Source organism: Diuraphis noxia, unplaced genomic scaffold (genome assembly GCF_037042655.1).
Source record: "Diuraphis noxia isolate RWA-SAM2 unplaced genomic scaffold, SU_Dnox_SAM2 contig0001, whole genome shotgun sequence".
Lineage (NCBI taxonomy): Eukaryota > Metazoa > Arthropoda > Insecta > Hemiptera > Aphididae > Diuraphis > Diuraphis noxia.
This window is the reverse complement of record NW_028301711.1, coordinates 64676335-64695472: the sequence shown is the minus strand read 5'-3', so window position 1 is coordinate 64695472 and position 19138 is coordinate 64676335. Positions and strand designations below refer to the sequence as shown.

General features: G+C 29.0%; 2 protein-coding genes across 3 annotated transcripts in view; one reads left to right on the top strand and one right to left on the bottom strand.

Moving 5' to 3' along the window:
* The window catches only part of LOC107168114 (uncharacterized), a 95538-nt gene that overhangs the window by 26960 nt on the left and 49440 nt on the right, over positions 1 to 19138 (top strand). Inside the window, exon 2 of the mRNA XM_015517414.2 lies at positions 17646 to 17992. Within this exon, the coding sequence (XP_015372900.1) occupies positions 17713 to 17992 (280 nt within the window). The 5' untranslated portion in view covers positions 17646 to 17712. The remainder of the gene's footprint in view (positions 1 to 17645; positions 17993 to 19138) is intronic.
* Positions 6954 to 9011, bottom strand: LOC149061286 (uncharacterized). 2 transcript variants are annotated; one of them, XM_089216686.1, is made up of 2 exons: positions 8865 to 9011; positions 6954 to 8295 (listed from the first exon to the last, which is right to left on the bottom strand). In XM_089216686.1, the coding sequence occupies exon 2, from the start codon at positions 7885 to 7887 to the stop codon at positions 7579 to 7581; it is 309 nt and encodes a 102-aa protein (XP_089072812.1). In that variant the 5' UTR covers positions 7888 to 8295; positions 8865 to 9011; the 3' UTR covers positions 6954 to 7578. Both variants share the same exon structure in this region, with proteins under 2 accessions (XP_089072812.1, XP_089072814.1).

Here is a 19138-nt window from a genome sequence, read left to right as displayed (position 1 = left end):
CATCAATTAGTGTAGTTATCATGTAGTTATCATAATTCATAATACCTTATATTATCATAGATATACGAATACCTGGTTTGAGGATAAATCGTTATCATTACGCGATTTCATAAAAATTTAAAATTCAAACGCTCAAAACATTTTTCCTATAATGACGCTTCAAATTTTCTCTATAGCTATTTGAAGCAAAACTTATGGAAAACTTAGTGTTGAATTTTATAACCTTAGATAAAAATACAAACAATATTATGAATTTTGAACTACAAAATAATTTGCAAATATTCATGGTTTTGACGAATTTTTGTCAATATTTGAACTTCAAATGCTAATAAAAAATAATTGTTCCTATAATTTTTTATAGGGCTCTACGGGTGATACTTCTACATCATTAACATATTCCAAAATATTATGTTCATAAAATGGCATCGGTTCACTTCCTTCTAATAGCTGGAGTGTGCCCAAAATAACACTTTCTTCTAATGCATCATCATTATTCTATTAAAAAATATATATAATTAATTAATTTTATAAATATCACTAACTATATTATGCACTATTCATGCAAAACAAAATACCAGACATACATATACCTGATTTGAGAATAAATCGTTATCGTTACGCTATTTCGTAAAAATTTAAAATTCAAACGCACTTAACATTTTTTCTATAATGATGCTTCGAGTTTTCTCTATAGCTACTTGAAGGAAAACTTATGGAAAACTTAGTGTTGTATTTTTAATCCTTAGTTATAAACGCAAACAATTTTATGATTTTTCAACTTCAAATTTTCACGTTTTCGACAGATTTCGTAAAATTTTGAACTATAAACGCTTATTAAAAAAATCGTGACTTAAGATTTTTAATTTTTTTTAGCTACAATAAGAACAACTCATAAGGAACCTTGTATTAAATTTTCAAGTTTTTTTGGTCATCCAATATTTGCCTATGTATTCTTATAATTTTTAATCACTATAAGAATAACTTATGAGGAACTTTGTATTAAATTTTCAAGTATTTTGATAGGGCCATAAAATTTTTATCGACACTTCAAAAGAAAATTTTCAGGAAAATTTTTTAGAAAAATTGAAAATTTCAGTCGTCTATAAATATCTCAAAAAATGTCAAAATATTTTGAAAATTAAATCATGTAAAGAAAATGCCAATCTAAATAACTGGTAAAATTTTCAAGTATCTACGACTTATGCTTTTTGAATAATGACAAATATTTAAAAAATTTTATGATCAAAATTACTTGCAAATTTTCGCGTTTTCGACAGAGTTTGTAAAAATTTGAACTATAAATGCTTATAAAAAAAATTGTGACTTACGATTTTTAATTTTTTTTTTAGCTACAATAAGAAAAACTCATAAGGAACCTTGTATTAAATTTTCAAGTTTTTTTGGTCGTCCAACATTTGTTTACCGACACTTAAAAAAAATTGAAAATTTCAGTGGTCTATAAATAACTCAAAAAAAGTCGAAAATATTTGAAAATTAAACTGTATATAGATAACACTAACATAAAAATTTGGTGAAAATTTCAAGTATTTTCAGTGATTAGTTTTTGAATTACAACCATATAAAAAAATCGATTTGGTCGAAAACTGATTTTGCGTAAAAATTCAAGTTTTTCTGTCATTTTTTTTTTTGTTTTTCTCGATTTTTTTGAAAACTGTTGGAAAATGTTTACTTTTGACCTGTATATCGCACCAAGGATCTTCAATTTTACATCGGAAACCACCCCCAAAGTTTAAAATCGAAGCATTATTTCGACTAGTTATGCTGTACACAGACACAAAAAAAAACACACACATCATTGTAAAATCAATACATTCATCACTTCGTTCAGAATCTAAAATGTAAACATTTCATTAGAACTTGACTACAAAAATGTTAAATGCCGCCCTAGTCGTCGGGCCTATGCCGCCTACCCCTTGAGCCGGGCCTGTATATTATGCAATTGTTTTAACATATAAGAAATAAATTTATGGTACTACAGAAATTAATTGGTGAGAAAAACAGAGGAGAGGGGGAAAGTGTTTCCATCATATACGAGATTTATCCCGGTCCGCACAATAATGATGATGATGATGATGAGTGCACGAAATGAACAAAGTACTTATAATACCACCACTTATAACAGAAAAAGTTATTGTACCTTAATAAATATTTTTCATTTGGAAAACTGTACAATTTTAAATCCCATCAAAGCATTATTATTATTATTATTATTATTGTATTTCTTAGCTATAATAATGCGTCGTCGGGTACGCTATTTTCAAGTCAGGGAAATTTAAATTGCGTCAGACGAGTAAGAATAAGACGTGTAAATGTGTACACACGCGTTTGGGCGCCGAGAAGGCGACAAGGTGATCTACCTACACATCTCTCATATAGTAACTTGGCACAGTCATTATATGTATATAATATATAGTTCATAAGCATAACACTGTCGACGCGTATTTTGTTTGGAAATCGTTTTGCAAACTAGTTTGTGTGCGTACAAGACCATAAAATATTATAGCTGGACAAGTTCACGTTAATAATAATAATAGTACACCAGCTGACATGAATATGTCGATTAAAACAATGTGGGCATGAGCATTGTAATGTAATACCATACTGCTATATCGCTTATCAGTCTGTATACAAATTGATCGAACCCCTAAGAGGGCTTCCAAATTTGTGTCTTCGTCTTACGAGTGTATAACATAAGCAAATTTACGTTAAAAAGATAACGTTTAAATCCGTTAGTTAATAAAATAGAGTAAATTGACCTATAATGAAACTTGATGGTAAGAACATTATCTGTGTTTGTGTGTGGGTTTTTTTTTCGATAGCTTAATTTTTAAGCGAGTTATATGAGTATTTTTATTTTACGCTTTTTTATATACGCATAACTTGCTACAAAATTGAACCATCGAAAAAAGGCCACATACAAAACACAGATAATGTTCTTAACGTCAAGTTTCATAAAAGGTCGATTTACCTTAATTTTCAAACTAACGGAACTGAACGTGATTTGCTGAGCGTAAATTTACTATGTTTGCGCTTGTAAGACGAAGAAAACAAATGGATATGTAGCGTCCTCTTAAAAACGGGCCGTTAGTTATAAAATAAACGTGCCTATGTATTTTTAATATTTTCCAATTGCTATTATATCAACTTGTGGGAAACCTTGTATTACATTTTCAAGTTTTTTGACCCGGTGAATAAAATGTTATTCATATTTATAGAATAAAAAACTAAAAAAAAATGGAAAATTCCAAACGTCTATAAATAACTTTAAAGGATTTGAAATATTTTGAAAATTCTATCAAGTATAGGGATTGATAAAATAAACATTTGGTGTAAATTTCAAATTTCTATACAAGAGGATTAAATTGAGTGAATATTCAATGTGTTATAATTCAAATGCTCATAAAAATGTAATTTGACTTAACGGTTGAAAATTTTTATTTGATAAAAATAGACAAATTCGTGAAGAATCTTGTATTGTATTTTTAAACCTTAAATTTAAAAATATAAATTTTTATGAATTTCTAACTAAAACTAAATTGCAAAAAAAAAACTAAAAAGATCGAAAATTTTGTTTTTCCCGATACTTTTAAAAATTGTTGGTAATTTCAAACTTTGACCTCGCCAGTGCACCAACTAGATTCACTTTCCATCAGCCGGAAAAGCTACTGAAGTAGAAAATCTTCAAAAACTTATCGTGTACACATGCACAAAAAAAACACATCATTGTAAAATCAATCCATTCATCACTCCGCTCAGAATCTAATATTGCCTTTAAATTATTCACAAGTAATAACAACGATGTTTAATATAAATAAAATAAAAAGTTAAAAAGGGCTAAATAGGCTAAAATATCGGCTAAATTTTTTGTAAAAGAGAATGTACTTGGAATGGAGGAAAATGAATTAACCTCATAAACACGTCTGCAAATCGAGATAATACAACGTTTTAATCAAATATTATAATATAATAGTACTTTATTGTTGGAAACACGACGTGAATTGTCGCTGTATTTTATTTAACGGGGCTTACATTATAAGTACTAAAACGCATTTTGGGCGTATTTAGTGAGCTTGGTGCGTTTTCGTTATTCAATTTACTATTTTACGAGTAATAGACCAGATTACTTAATTTTCATAAATTGCCATAACTGCGCAGTGTGTTTCGTATTACATTTAATTCCACAGATTCTTAGATTGTTGTCCAACTGCAGTCGAGGAGCTTATCGAACCATATGTAATAAAGACTTTATTATATAAATAGTGACATCATTGGATAATAAATTAAAATATCGAACAAATAATCAATATAATATTTAACCTTAAATTAAATTGTATGTAAATTCAGTGAATGAATTAACTTAAATATTAAATCATCTAACCACACGACATTTAAATCAACATTGCCTATATAATATTATATACAAAACCCAATCTCTTTCAATTAATTTTCTGAACGGTATAAATGAGCACATGGCTTGAAATCGAATTTAATCATCGATAACAATCATTTAAAACCTTATATAAATCTAAATATTATTTTAAATATTATCATATATTTTTAGTCATATTCAAAATGTATAATGCAATAATAAAAAGAAAAAATCGATACTTAATATACCAAAATAATTATAATGTTATAGTTTTTTTTTTTTTTAAACCAATTTAAAATTTATATTAACACATAATATTAACAATGTAATGGGGGACGAGGTGGCTGAGCGGTCTAACGCGTCGGCTGTGGCTCAGCCGGACACAGGGTTCGATCCTCGACCATCGGGCGACATTTTTCTCCGGGCAAGTCACGGTGTCCGGAGAACAAGTGCCGCCATCCCCCACTCCGGAGCATAGCAGAAATCTACGGGCGCCCCAATAGAAATTCTGCCAAATAGGCGTCCGAACTAGGCCTTCGGGCCTACTCCCGGACATAGTGCCATACGAAAAAAAAAAACAATGTTATAACGTTATAAGGCATATTGTTATTATATAGGCATATATAGCTTATATTATTGAATAACGAATATTTTTAACAATAAATCTAATAAAATAAAATATTTTCTGTGATAGTGAATTCAAAATAATTTTTTTTTATTATAAGGCACTTCAGTATCGTTAATTTTTTTGTTTTACATAATCATACCTATAGTTCGTCCATTGTACCTAAATGCTATGATGTTTTTATTATATGAACACTCACAACCTTTCTCTATTAAAATTTCGACTCCAATACTTATGCTTATCTTTCACTTAAATTTGATCTTAAAAATGTTTAAATAGCAATTGTCAATTATACATATGATGGATAAAAAGTAAGTATACCTACACACTTTTTAATGAAAGATACTTTACTGCTATACCAATCGTTGACTAAAAATTGGAATGTCTCCCTGTCATTCATTTTATACATTATAGGTACGCTCAATTTTTTGATTTTATTCACGTAGTCACTTTTCGCAGTTGAAAAAAATCCTTAGAACGAGCCCAGCTGAACGGTGTCTATATATAGGTACGGTCTAACTTTATCTCATTTATGTGTTTATTATATCATAGCTGTGATATAAAATTAAAATTAATAATGAGTCAGGTCTGACATAATAAGAAAACAGTATATTATAATTTTATTTATATCTCTATAAAATAATATACCAAATTCAGACTTCAGTCTTGGGTTACAGTGATATTACAATAACACGCGGAAGTCATAGTATTGTATACAGAGTGATTAATTCCGATTCTTACTTATAATGCATTTATTCAAATTCTGAGTTTTGGAATTTTCAAATATAGTTACCTACATACTTGAGAACTATATTTTTTAATACATACTTTTTTTATACCAACTAAGAGCGCCTTTAACGACTTTAAAGATGCCTACCAAATTTTTTTTCTAAATAAAAATCATGTATATCATATAAATTGTCAATAGCCAGATAAAATTTTATCTTAAAAATCTTGATGACTGCATTCGAGTTGGGTCCCGGATTTAAAATTGCTATACTAGTTGGGTCCGGGATTTTCACAGGTACCTACAACACTATAGTTGAATCATTATTTTTATTATTTTTTTGTGAATACAAAATAATATAATTTTCTTCCCATTTTTTTTTGCCATTAAAAAAATAGGTACTTAAATTTTATTATAATAATAAATGGGAATAACATGCTGCAGGTACTAAACAGAGAAAAAAAAATATCAAAAATGGTAAACCTATCGTATAATAGAAATAAAAATTAAACACTGTTTAAAAATATCACATGCGTGTGGGTAAAAATGTATAAGACATTAATTCTACAAAATATAGTACATTGATTATTCCTGCATTTTTTTCATTTATTTTGTCTACATTTTTCTTTTAGAACAATACAGTTTCTTTTTCTCATTATTGCTGAGCTTCTTATTTTAATATATGTATTGATAATCTTAGATATTTGTGCACTGACATATTTCATGCAGGAAAATACGCAAAGAATTAAAAACTAAAAATATAGTTAATCAATGTCGATGACAATATTTTGCATTCGGATTGTAAATTTACTTAATTATTCTTAAAATAATCCCGAACCCAACTAGTGTAGCGTCAAACCCCACTGGCGAGAGTCGGCCGTGCTGTGATTGGTCGCCAGTTGTCAAAAGCTGCCGACAAGTTATACAGATGATCATAATAACAATTTACAAAATCGTAATAATTATTAAATATTATTTTATAATGTATATTTTTTTTATTTACCATGTTTCTTGTACTTTTACCTTATTGTTCTACACCAAACAATGACTAAGTCGCATAAAATTATTATCAAACCAAATATACCAATATAATATGTAATTTAAATAGGAAATTAAAACTAATAAATAAAAATTCATATTTACAAAATGTATTAATATTTTTTTTAAAGTCATTTTTTTAAACAATTATTTACAAAAATATTAAGGTACATTTTAAATTACTAATCAGTATAATATTCTGAATCCGTTTCATGACGTGTCTCCCGTAATATAGTCACCAACAAATCCGTTTTTTCCGCCGACAAGACCTCGTCTATAATATTATCAACTTCATAAAACTTGATTTCCTCCTTTTTGGTGTGACTTATAAAATTTGTCCACATTTGTGCGTTAACTCGATTGATACCCTCTATTAGTCAATTGTTGACGTTCGGAAGCTTGTAAGTATTGTATATTATTCATCCGGACGTGGTTCTTCACTGACGATCAAGCGAGCTCAATATAGGGTTAAGCTCGCAGTGGTATGGCGGGAGTCGTAACACTGTATGGTTATTGGCTTTAACAAGTTCGTCAATAACATGCTTAGTATGTAGTGGCTTCAGTCGTTTCACCATGTGCAATAGTTGAGGGATAACCATAGATCGGTCTATGACTTCTCCCTTGTCCTCTAACCACTTCATAATATCCGCCTTTCGTGTATTTTATGTTGGGGCTTTGTCGATTTTAACTGAATGATAGGAAGCGTTATCCATAACAACAACGGAGTTCGGTTTTAGACGAGGTAGAATACCCTCCATCCACTCCCGAAATGTGTTCCCATTCATTTCATCATGGTAGTCACTTGTGTTTTTTTTTTGGTTCGAAACATAGCAAACCACCGGGTAGAAAACCGTCTTCTGAGCCGATATCGAGTACAACGAGTCGTTTCTCTTTGCTCGAGGGATTATCAACACCTGTCGATAGACTTTTTAGGAATGCGTCCCAGTGAGATTTGATCTTTATGTCGACCCAAGATTTCGAAGTACAGTCGCCAGCGTTTAACCATGTTTCGTCGAGGAAATAAATATGTCGACCCTCTTCCCGGTATTTTTTGATGTTGATCAAATACATTCTTAGCCACACGAAAATCTTATTTTTTTCAGCCATAGCACTGTTCTTACTTCTTTTACTATACCGGAAATCTAAATCTTTCAAAAGGTGAAATAAATTTGTACGCGATATCGGTGGCAAGCTGTCGTCGGCGGATATGGCTTGGTAGATTTTATCAACCGTAGAAATTTCACGACGAAACCATATGCTGTGAACATGCCTACGTACTGCGTTTTTTGCAAATCGTCAAAAAGATCACGAAGTGATTTTTTTTCTTGTTTGTTTTGGAACAGGCACCATTTTTGACTCCTTGTACACCTTAATAATATTGTGGACAGAACGGTAACTAATACACAATACCTCAGATATTTGGTTTCGAATTCTTCTCATGGATATGGTAGGTTCGTCTTGTATAATATGTTTGTACATATTTATAACATGGATTCTTAAATCCTCACTTATAATCTGAAATAAAAATATTTAAAAACATAAGTCTTAATAAAATTGCTGTCTTGGAGGACGTATTTTCAGTCTTGGGTAATATTCTGAATAAAGTGTTTCAAATAGAGCATTTGGAATATTTTTTAAGTATTTAAAAAACTATTTCCGACCGTATTCTGAATAACTATTTAGACTATTTCTTAAAGTATTTTATTTGTATAAAAAACACTTATTATTTACTTATTATTTATATAATAATTATTTTATTGTTTTTATGGACATTTTTACAATATTATACACACTTTAAAATTTTGAACCAAGTATCAATAACTTAACTATATTTCATTTAGAATTATTAAATTATATATGTTGGTAAATTTTTCTGAAGAAAAGTATGATAAGTTTAATATTGAGAACAAAAATTAAAAAGTATTTGTCATATTTTTGAAGTGTTTAAAATACTTTATTCGGAATACTATTTTTCATAAGTATTTGAGTATTCATTCCAAATATTTTTTAAAAGTATTTTACCCAAGTTTGCGTATTTGAAATTGAGAATGATAACAGATTTATATAATATAGTAAGTACTCACTTTTCCACTTTTTCCCTTTTTAATTGGTGATGGGCCATATTCAGCATTGTCCTCACCAGAATAACTGTCTGCCATGTCGGATAAATAATTCACAAAATATTATGAAAAAAAAAACAGCAAATATCGGAGGGTGCGTGGTGTTTTGGTATGTTGGGGTATGACCACTTGTGGCATAGACGAATGTGATATTATAGTTCACTACGTATACATCTGCGAAATGTTGGTGGCGGGCGGCGCTGCCCTACATCAACGCCAACTGGTGGGAACAAACATGCTCGAACGAGACGAGTTTTTGTCAAACGAGTGGGAATTCTTATTCTGTACAGTAAACCCTCGTAATCCGCAGGGGTTAAGTTCGAGTAAGTTACGCGGATATCAAATCCGCGGATAACGAGACCATAAAGCAATTTAAAAAGGTGCATTATTGTATTAGTTTACAAAAACACAATAAGGTTAATATTTTTCACAAATATGTATTTGATTAATTATTATTTTTATTATACATGATTTATTTAGTAGTTTATTAATCATCTATCATATATACATTATGAATGACGAAAAAACCACTGAACAAATTAACGATATAAGAAAATAAAATAAGTCATAATGTAATGCTTATCTGTGCATTCAATCCATATAAACATAGTTTTATAATTATATGTTATGCCTAACGATATAACAACAATTATTTACAATTTTCTAATATAAATTGTCTACAGAGTTCTTATAATAACCATAAAATGTTATCGTAGACACTAGACTCAGCCACAGATAACGAGGAATTACTGTATAGTACTCGGGACCAACTCGGATGCGCCGATCTTTATGTATCTTAAATCTTGGTTGAAATTCAAACGATTAGGTTTTTAATTGTTTAATTTACTAAGGACAATAAGTCCTTGATAATGGATTCGGAAAATATGGTGATTAAGGCTATTTGATGATTTGAAAATTTTAGTATTCGACTTTAGCTTGCGAGTATTATAATTTATAATTCTATATTTCTATAATAAATACTTAGGTACAAGATAACATTTATTTTTTGTGACTGAAAAACCATTCTTAAAGACGATTGCCTGTGATCCTTGTATTTATTATATTTTTTTAATTAGTGCCTAGTAACTCGGAAATTACTAGTTTGAATTTTAGTTTATTGATAGGTACATTAACATATTTTCAATAAAATAAACTGCTTCATTAATATATTTACGATAAAATAAGGTTGTTATCGTTTGAAAAAAAAGTTTCTATCACCACGGGATATTTCTTAGTAGTAGGTACTAAATATATTGTAAAATTGAAAATTCCAAAAATCTGAATCTGATTCGTATTATTACATAAAGGAAAATTTCACAGGGGAGAGCGTGGTCGTTGTATATCATCCTATAGCAGCTATTACCTATATACACATATAATATGGCTATAAACATTGTTGAAATTAAAATAAACAAAACAAACGTATAATTTATTGATACTCATATATAGGCTGCACGTACAACGATTGCCACTCGTCGATAGAATTTATGTGTACCTACCTATTTTTAATAATAATGCATGCAGTTATGTCATCACTACATAATAATATATATCTCATACACCGCAGCAGCTATCCCGAACCAAGGTGAACAAATCGAAACGAGTGTGCCTAAAACCAAATTTCCACATCCGGTATTGAATTTGTTTTTGTTCTTATTATTTGTTTATGCGTTGAATATATTATTTTATTTTAATCCCCCTCCCACTTACGGGGGTCATCAGCGTTTATATAGCAACTGAGCACATGTAAATCGCTCGCGATGGCCGTGGCATTTTAAGGTGTGCAATAATTATATCGGCAGTTAGGTAAGAACCAATAATTTAACGGATTAAAAAAAAAAAATCGTTGAAATTTGATTATGTCAGTTGGATACGAACATTAAACGTAAAAAAAAAAACATGTAAAATCAAGGTAAGCTTTGGGTTAGTACCGGCTATTATAAGATTTCCAACAAATCCATTTAGTTCATGTTATATTATTACTATTGCGCTACAGGTGGTTATTATTTATGAGGTAGATAACCTAGCCCGCAACACGGTAGTGCAATCGAGAGTAAGATTTCATTATTTTCGACAAATTATAACGAAAACTATGACATAGTTCATCACATCACATTTTCTTGTGTATTTATACGAAATATAAATTTAAATATCCACGTTATTGCAATAATATAAATGATTTTGTCAGTTATAATTTAGCAAATACATAATGCGGCTTCAAACTTTTTAAATTACGTTATAAAGGAAAATATTTTTATTTTTTTAAGAAATAAGAAACTATAAAGTACTAATATCATTAAACTAAAAATCTTAATAAACGCAATTTAAGATTAAAAACAAACAATAAACGTATAATGTGCAGGTAACAAAAAAAAATATTGCAAAAAACGTTATTAAAGTTTTTCTTAACGCCAAATTAACTAAGAAAAATATCATTTTATAGTAAAAATGTTACTTTATATGTATAAACAATTTTAAGTTGACTAAGTTATATTTACATTACATACCTACTTTATATTTTTAGAAATATTAAATGGTTTATACCTATACTTATTACTTACGTACTATTTCTGTAATTCAAATAAATCTCATGTTTATGTTAAATCTCATCGTCAATTTTTTTTCTAATCATCTAACTTTTTGAATTCTTGTCATGCGCATTTTTGAATAATACTATGCAGTAATATGGTTAAGTCTATAATTTTTAATCGAATGTTCCGCAGAACTTACTCTCATCTCTTCAAATTCCGAGAAATTCACGGAAAGTGTTGCCATTAAAAATTATGTATCCGTTTTAAGTCTATGTGGTTGTGGAGGGAGGTGATACGAAATGGTAACCAAAAATCGCTATTATGGATAATTTACTTATTATTGGCAACAAATTTAAATTATATTTGATTTGAAATAAAATGAAACTGCAGAGAACAAAATTATACTCTTTCACATGTATTCTGCCAGTTTTGGACACACGATTCACATTTCTTAGTATTTCCATCTGTAGTACATATAATATAAGAGTCGGTTTGTAAATTTTTTTTTTTTGGCCTTCGCGCATAAATTATACTTGTACAATTTTCATGATTTAATATAATATATAATAAACACAATGTTTGATGGTACAAGAAAATGAAATACTTCATTTGAATTTTCGTAACTGTGAAAATAATTAATAGCTATAGAGACTACGTAAGGTAAATAAGCAATTGTTTTCAAATAATCTAATTACTATTTGGAAGTGTTAAGGTTTTTTTAAACGTTTAGTACTTATCTGATTTTGATATTCATTACCTATTGTTTATTCCATAAGTATCTTTATTATGCATATTCTGGTATATTTCTAGTGCGCACAAACTCTCGAGTCATTCAACTTAATTTTTTAAATAATTAAACATTAATCTAAATAACTAAATAAACGATTTTTAAATGCTAATAAGAGTTATATTGACTGTTGATAACTTTGTTTGATGTTTTCCATGGTGCATGTTTGATGATGCGAAGATTTTCGATTTAGGTGCAATCGCTAGAAATAAATTCACACGTGTATTAATTCGTTTAAAGTTCATGACATAAAATCGTAGGTTTATTAAGTGACGACGTAAAATAACAGACTTACAACAGCTCTAAAATATTAAATAATGTTATATAAAAATAAAAATGTACATTTTACATTGGAATCGCTTTTATGGATTATCAGGGTTGATACGTATACTATTATATGTTAATAATAATATGTAAAAAAAAAAAACGGGAAAATCTATCTACTCCGTACTCACTATTATGCTGCGTAGGTATATATACAGTTTCGAGTGTAGTGAGAATAGGTCACTTTAATGGATTTTTTAAATTTGTGTACAATCATAAATCATTATTTATATTATGTATAGAAGGTACACGAAAAATAATTCTGAGTGGAGACGATCTATCAGCCTCTATTTCTAAAGATTGCTTGTAACATATATAATATATATACACATACATATATCAGGGGCGGATCTAAAGAATCCTCCTCCTCCAACATTTGGAAATGTTTTATATTATTATGTATTAATTTATATAATACACGATTCATAAGTCTTAAAATCCTATAAATATAAATTTATAGTATAAATAAAATTGTTAAAATTGTTGTCAGATATTATCTATTATGTACTAAAATTATAATTGTATTTTATCTAAAAAATATTCTCCCCTTTCCCATTTCAGATTTTTAGATCCAGCCCGATTTATTTTACTTTAAATAATTTTTATTTATGTTAGAAATAAGGTATAGGTTGAATTTAATTTTTACAAAAATGATGACAGATACAAAAAAAACATCATTGTAAAATCACTTCGTTCAGAATCTAAAATATGTTGAATATTATAATGTATGTTATTGATATTTTTTAATGGTGGTTATAACAACTTAAGAGAAATATTGTTGTCAATTTTTAAGCCCGAGCTATTAAAATTTTATAAATCCAAAACTAAAAAATAAATTAAATGGAATAGTTTTTGAGCTAGTTTACTGTGTTTGCTAAGGATAGTGATGATTGATGACTGATTGAAATAAAATGAAATAGAATATTATATTTAAATAAAATTCAACAACTGATTATTTGAAAATGTTAGTAATCGTCAATCGATATGTTCCTAACCTATCAAGAGATCTCAATACCAGTATAGTGTCATATTTTAATCGACGTCAGAAGTTATAATCAGTGACGAATTCACTGGCCAAGTTAGATAGGTATTAAAGTGGATTTCCATGGTTAATTGATTTACTGTGGGATTTTTTGTAGAAGTTTTTTGCTGCAAAATAAATTCATTAAAGAGAAAAACGAGGGTGACCGTTCTCAGACGTAACCCCCAGACCGCATACGACCGCCTACGAAATAATATTGAAATATTGTTAAAATATATGTTTGACGCAGTGACTTAATGACGATTAGTCAAACTATTTATGGTGAACGATCTTTACTTTATTGTTCATGTTGCGATGCGTTATGGACTTAGGTATAATACGAGTACCTATATTACATACAGTATAATAATATTAATAGTAATAATAAACTGTGTATAACGAAACGGTTGTGAATTGTGACACGATCACTCGCACTGCTGCAATATTAATTATTGCTGTCATCGTACATGCTATATACTAGGCAGTTATATTGTTGTTGGAGTATAAAATACAATAAACGATGTGGGATAAAAACAAGAAATTAAAAAATACCGATTTGTAATTATTATTAAACCGTCGAGGTATGATTATCGAATTAATCTAACCGACTAATATTATGAACTATACGAAATGTATTCTTAAACGGTTGTTGACGCCTCTGTGCCTTGATATGTTGTGGGGTGGGAGGTATATCTACTTTTTTTTACTAAAACTTTTCATGACTTATATCGACTTGACTTAGACATGTAATTTAAATTTTTCATCATTTGTATATCAAACAACATTAAATAGTTATGTAACTATACATAGTTAGATTTTAAAATGTACTTAAGTACATGTCTTATTACAATTTAATTTACATATTAGGAGGACATTTTTTTTTTTTTACAATATTAAGTAAGGTAGAATACTTATAGCTAATTTTAAACTTCATGGACACAATCTTTACAGCCATGTAGGAGTTAACGTTTATTAGGGCGGTCATTCAGCCTGCTCTGTTTTGACTTGTGGACCGCTTGCTTTGTGTGAGTGACGATTTGCGTGTGCGTTGTTAACCGATAGTTCCCCGATATTCTACCCAATCCATTATTATTACCTATTTAGGAAGCTACGTAGGTGCACCCGGAAAATATTTATTTTTTGTGCAATATCCACCATTTTAAGTAAGTGGTTGTTTGGGAATAAAAATATTTATATATTTAACAATCATTATCACCTTTTTATTATCATTAAATGACATCGATATGTTTATTTTATTTCATTGTGATAAATTATCATTACCCAATATTAGGAACGTGACGAAAAAATAACGAAACATGAATGGGAACAGGGGATATAGGAAATTAATATCACAAATTGTATCCGAACTTCGAAGGGTATTTATTTTTGCAAGTTTTAGGTTAAGAATAACCAGCTACATTGATGTTAATCGATACTGTAAAATAATATTTTAATTGTTTGAGTGAATGGTGTTGTGGATAACTTCAATATTTGCCCTTATGCGGATAAAATGTTCGTGACGCCACTGGGTGGTGATTAGGTGTGAACTGTATTGTAATGTACCTGCAAAACAAAACAGAATTTATAAAAAAAAAATATGTGGGACAATGTTCGCAAACAATATCGACATAATATACATATTGGACGCCTACAAATAATAATGATATATTATTTTTAAATTTAGTTCTTTGTTGGGTTCTGACCTTTTGATAAGTCGGAGTGATCGATTTTCACGACCAGAGACGATAAATCCAATTACCGAAACCAACTGCTGTTAAATAAAAATGCAATGTTTTGTATTCGAATATTTTGCCCTTAGTATTTTTGGAACTTACATAATATAATACCATTATATACGCTGTTTGTTAAATGATAACATTTTACTTTAATAAAAAATAATTGGATTTATATTTTTGCAAGAAAAATAATAATTGTGAGCTACCTACCACACAAATATAAAACAAGAATAACGATCTCTACACATCATCTTATAGGTAATAAATGATTTTGCGAAATTTGTCTCATTTTATAATAGCTGGTATAATACGTAAACCAATAGTAACTAGTAAGCAAGCTGTGTAAATGTACAATATTATTCACATCAATACATTTTATTATTTAAACTTATTTAAATGAAATGCTGACAAATAAATGAAGACATTTTTTCTCCATGTTCAAGAATTTTTATTGAAAATTAATTTAGTACCTACTGACTATACTTATAATATAGAATATTGAGTGTATTAATTATGTATTTCATAATGGTCAAAACATGCATTATTTTATAATAAAGTAGGTGTGTCAATACAAGTAAAAAATATATTATTTTCACGTAAAAAGACATCACCTTTGTTGTCTCCGTCTTATACACGTATCAATGTGCAACATGGAGGAAGATTTTCGTTTAGTAGAATCAATTTCATGTGATTATCTTTGATATTACAGATAATTAACTTATTATCAAACTTAAAATTTGAAGTTAATAACTAATTAGGACATTATATGCGTTTTTGTACTTTGGTTGTTTATGGTATTTCAATTTTCAAGTGATTTATGAACGTATAAAACATCACAAACATTGGACAAGTACCGCTCTGCTAGATGACGAGTACGGTCACTGTAATGGATTTGTTAAATTTGAATTCAATGACATAATAATTACTATCGTTATTGTATATGAATTAAGATTTTGAGCGAAGATGACAGTCGTTTTATATTAAAAAGTATATACCTATTTGTATGATATTGTGAATTATGCGATTAAAGACATTTATTTTACTATTAGTAATACAGTAAGTTGAATTAATTTTTGCCGAAAACATAACAAAAGTCGAAAATCTCATCGCATGTACCGTGTAATATAATAATATACCTATTCCAAAAGTTTCAAGTATTCACATATAATATTTTTAAATCACAAAAAAATAATAAAATTATTATTCTTTATTTAATTAGGTATGTAATTTTGTCCAAACTTGAATTTTTACTCATGAAAAAAAGTTCCTATATGTAGGTACTTAAAATATTTTTAAAATGATTCAATAGCAACTTATGAAAACCTTTTATTTATTATAAAATATTACCAAACATTTATTATATGAATAATAATTACAATTAAAAAAATGTTTTTTTCGTTTTTTCTAATAATTTTAAATAGTACTAAGTATTTTCATTTTTGACCTCTTAAAAATAACAACTATATAGATTGCTGACAGAAACCTATAACTAAATTGATGGTCAAAGAATTTTCCACATGGCAATTTTTATTATTACTATTATGCTCAGAATCTAAAACTTATAATTTGGTTGAAAATTAAAATATAGTAAACATTAAAACATTCACGGTTATTTTCGAAATCACAAAATGTTTGATTGGAAGTTTGCACCTATATATACGTATAACAGTAGCATAAACATAATTTTTTTATAGGGAGAGGGGGTCAGAATTTTTTTAAATCTTGGTATCTGCACATCAGAATAATAAATAAATAATATGTCAGCTGAAATTTATTTTCATAATAATTTTAACTAAGAAATTAATGTATGATTACTGATTATTGATCAGTATTTATTATAGAGTAGGATAATAGTTAGTGTGTCATACTACTATCTATTGAGTGTGACGAAATACAAATTTACAAAAATACTAGCTATTTTTGTTATATTTGTGCACCAAATATAAAATGTTAGCAGTAAAATAAAAGTTTTTGGAGAGAGAGGATTTTCTTCATCGCCCCCCCCCCCTTAATTACACCCCTGTGAACACCTCTCACTGCAAATTAATGTTTGAACAGTTAAACTACGATGAATATATATGCTATGAATTTGTTCGTGTTTTAAGTGCAATTGCATTGTGGACTGTGTTTGGACGTCGATGATAAAAAATGATAATACTTAAGTTATCTAATATTATCTGCTGAATTGACGGGAAGTTTATATTTGAAGGCAGTAGAGACAATTAGTATGGAATAATAATTAATAAAAATCCAATGTTTCACAATATGATGAAATATTTAAGATTTAAAATCCTTAGTAGGCAATTAAATTATATTATTTAATCTATTATTGTTATCCTGTTTTAGGTCTGGGACGTTCACACCCCGCTTACAGGGTTGTTGTTTCCGCGCATCGGTTCATTTATAATTATTCATGATGGACGCCTCTCTACTGGCATCAGCCACCACGACGGCCACCGCGCACACGATCGCCGCGGCCACGTCGACCACCGTGGTGGCCACGATAACCCGCAGCGTCCAGCGCAATGGCACTCATCGTGGAGCAGTCAACGTGCACGGCCGGCTAATGTACGACGAGATCGTCATCAATGACGTCTGGATCAACGCCATCTTGTCTACATTGGCTCTGTCATGCGCCGCGTGCGTCTGCCTTTGCTTCTTGTACTGCAAAATCCAACAGTGGAAACATGGAGGTAAGACTGAAAACGCGTAAATTGTTATGCTATTATTATTATATTTAATACATAGGTAACAAGATGTTAGTCACACGTTAGCTAGCTATATATAAAATACATAACCAGATATACAGAAGATGACACGACACGTTGAGTATTGTGACTCTCCTCTTAATTTTAGAAATAATTTGTTCAGGTATGGAATAAAAATAATAAAAAATAATCGTGTAATTATGAAAACACTACAAACACCTATTGCAAGGTATGTTCTACTCTCTCTTGACAAAAAAAATTTGAATAGTGGTATGATGGTAATATATGGAGGTTAATTCACAACAAATCTATGAAAAAAAAAAAACAAAAATCATTGAAATAAATAATACACCTCGCCGAATAACTAGTTCATTAAAATAAAACAATATGTGTTCCACCCTCTCTTAAATTATGGTATTAGAATGACGCTATGACAACTGGGGGTGTACCTACTTGCAATAACTTTGTGAAAAAAATCGTCTATTTATGTTATTATCATCTTAGTAATGTCAACTTCGATCGTGAAAAAAAACTAATCAAAACTAATCGTGAAATAATTAAAATCATTCCCCAAAAAACTGCTTCACTAAAATATCTACAATGCGTGTTTTACATTCTCTTGGTGAAAAAATGGGAATATTGCAACGCTATGACATTTGAGGATACCTATATTTACAATAACTCTGAAATTCTGTAAAAATAACCGAAAAATAGAATATATGGCCTCCCAGCTTCCATTGGCCGAAAATTATATTAGGGCGATGTTGTATTGTAAAAGCATATTCCTTAGAATATTATTTAAAGTTATAAAATATTATTCATAGATAATATATGGATTGTTAAAAAAAGGATACATGTTTATGTACAATGCAATTATTATTAATGTTTAAAAAAACTTAATGTGTAGATGATTAAAAAATTTAACTAAATGATTCAAAAACTAAATCAGAAAAATGTTAAAACAATGATAACAGATTTCGTTACCTACATTGGTGCTTTTGGTTGATAGTCTTTTAAGCGCAATATTGTGCACTCAAAGTTCATTTATTATATTTACAACAACTTATCGTGTAATTAAAAACTATGCCTACCTCACAGTTCTCAAAAATCGAATAGTATCGTCGTTTCTTG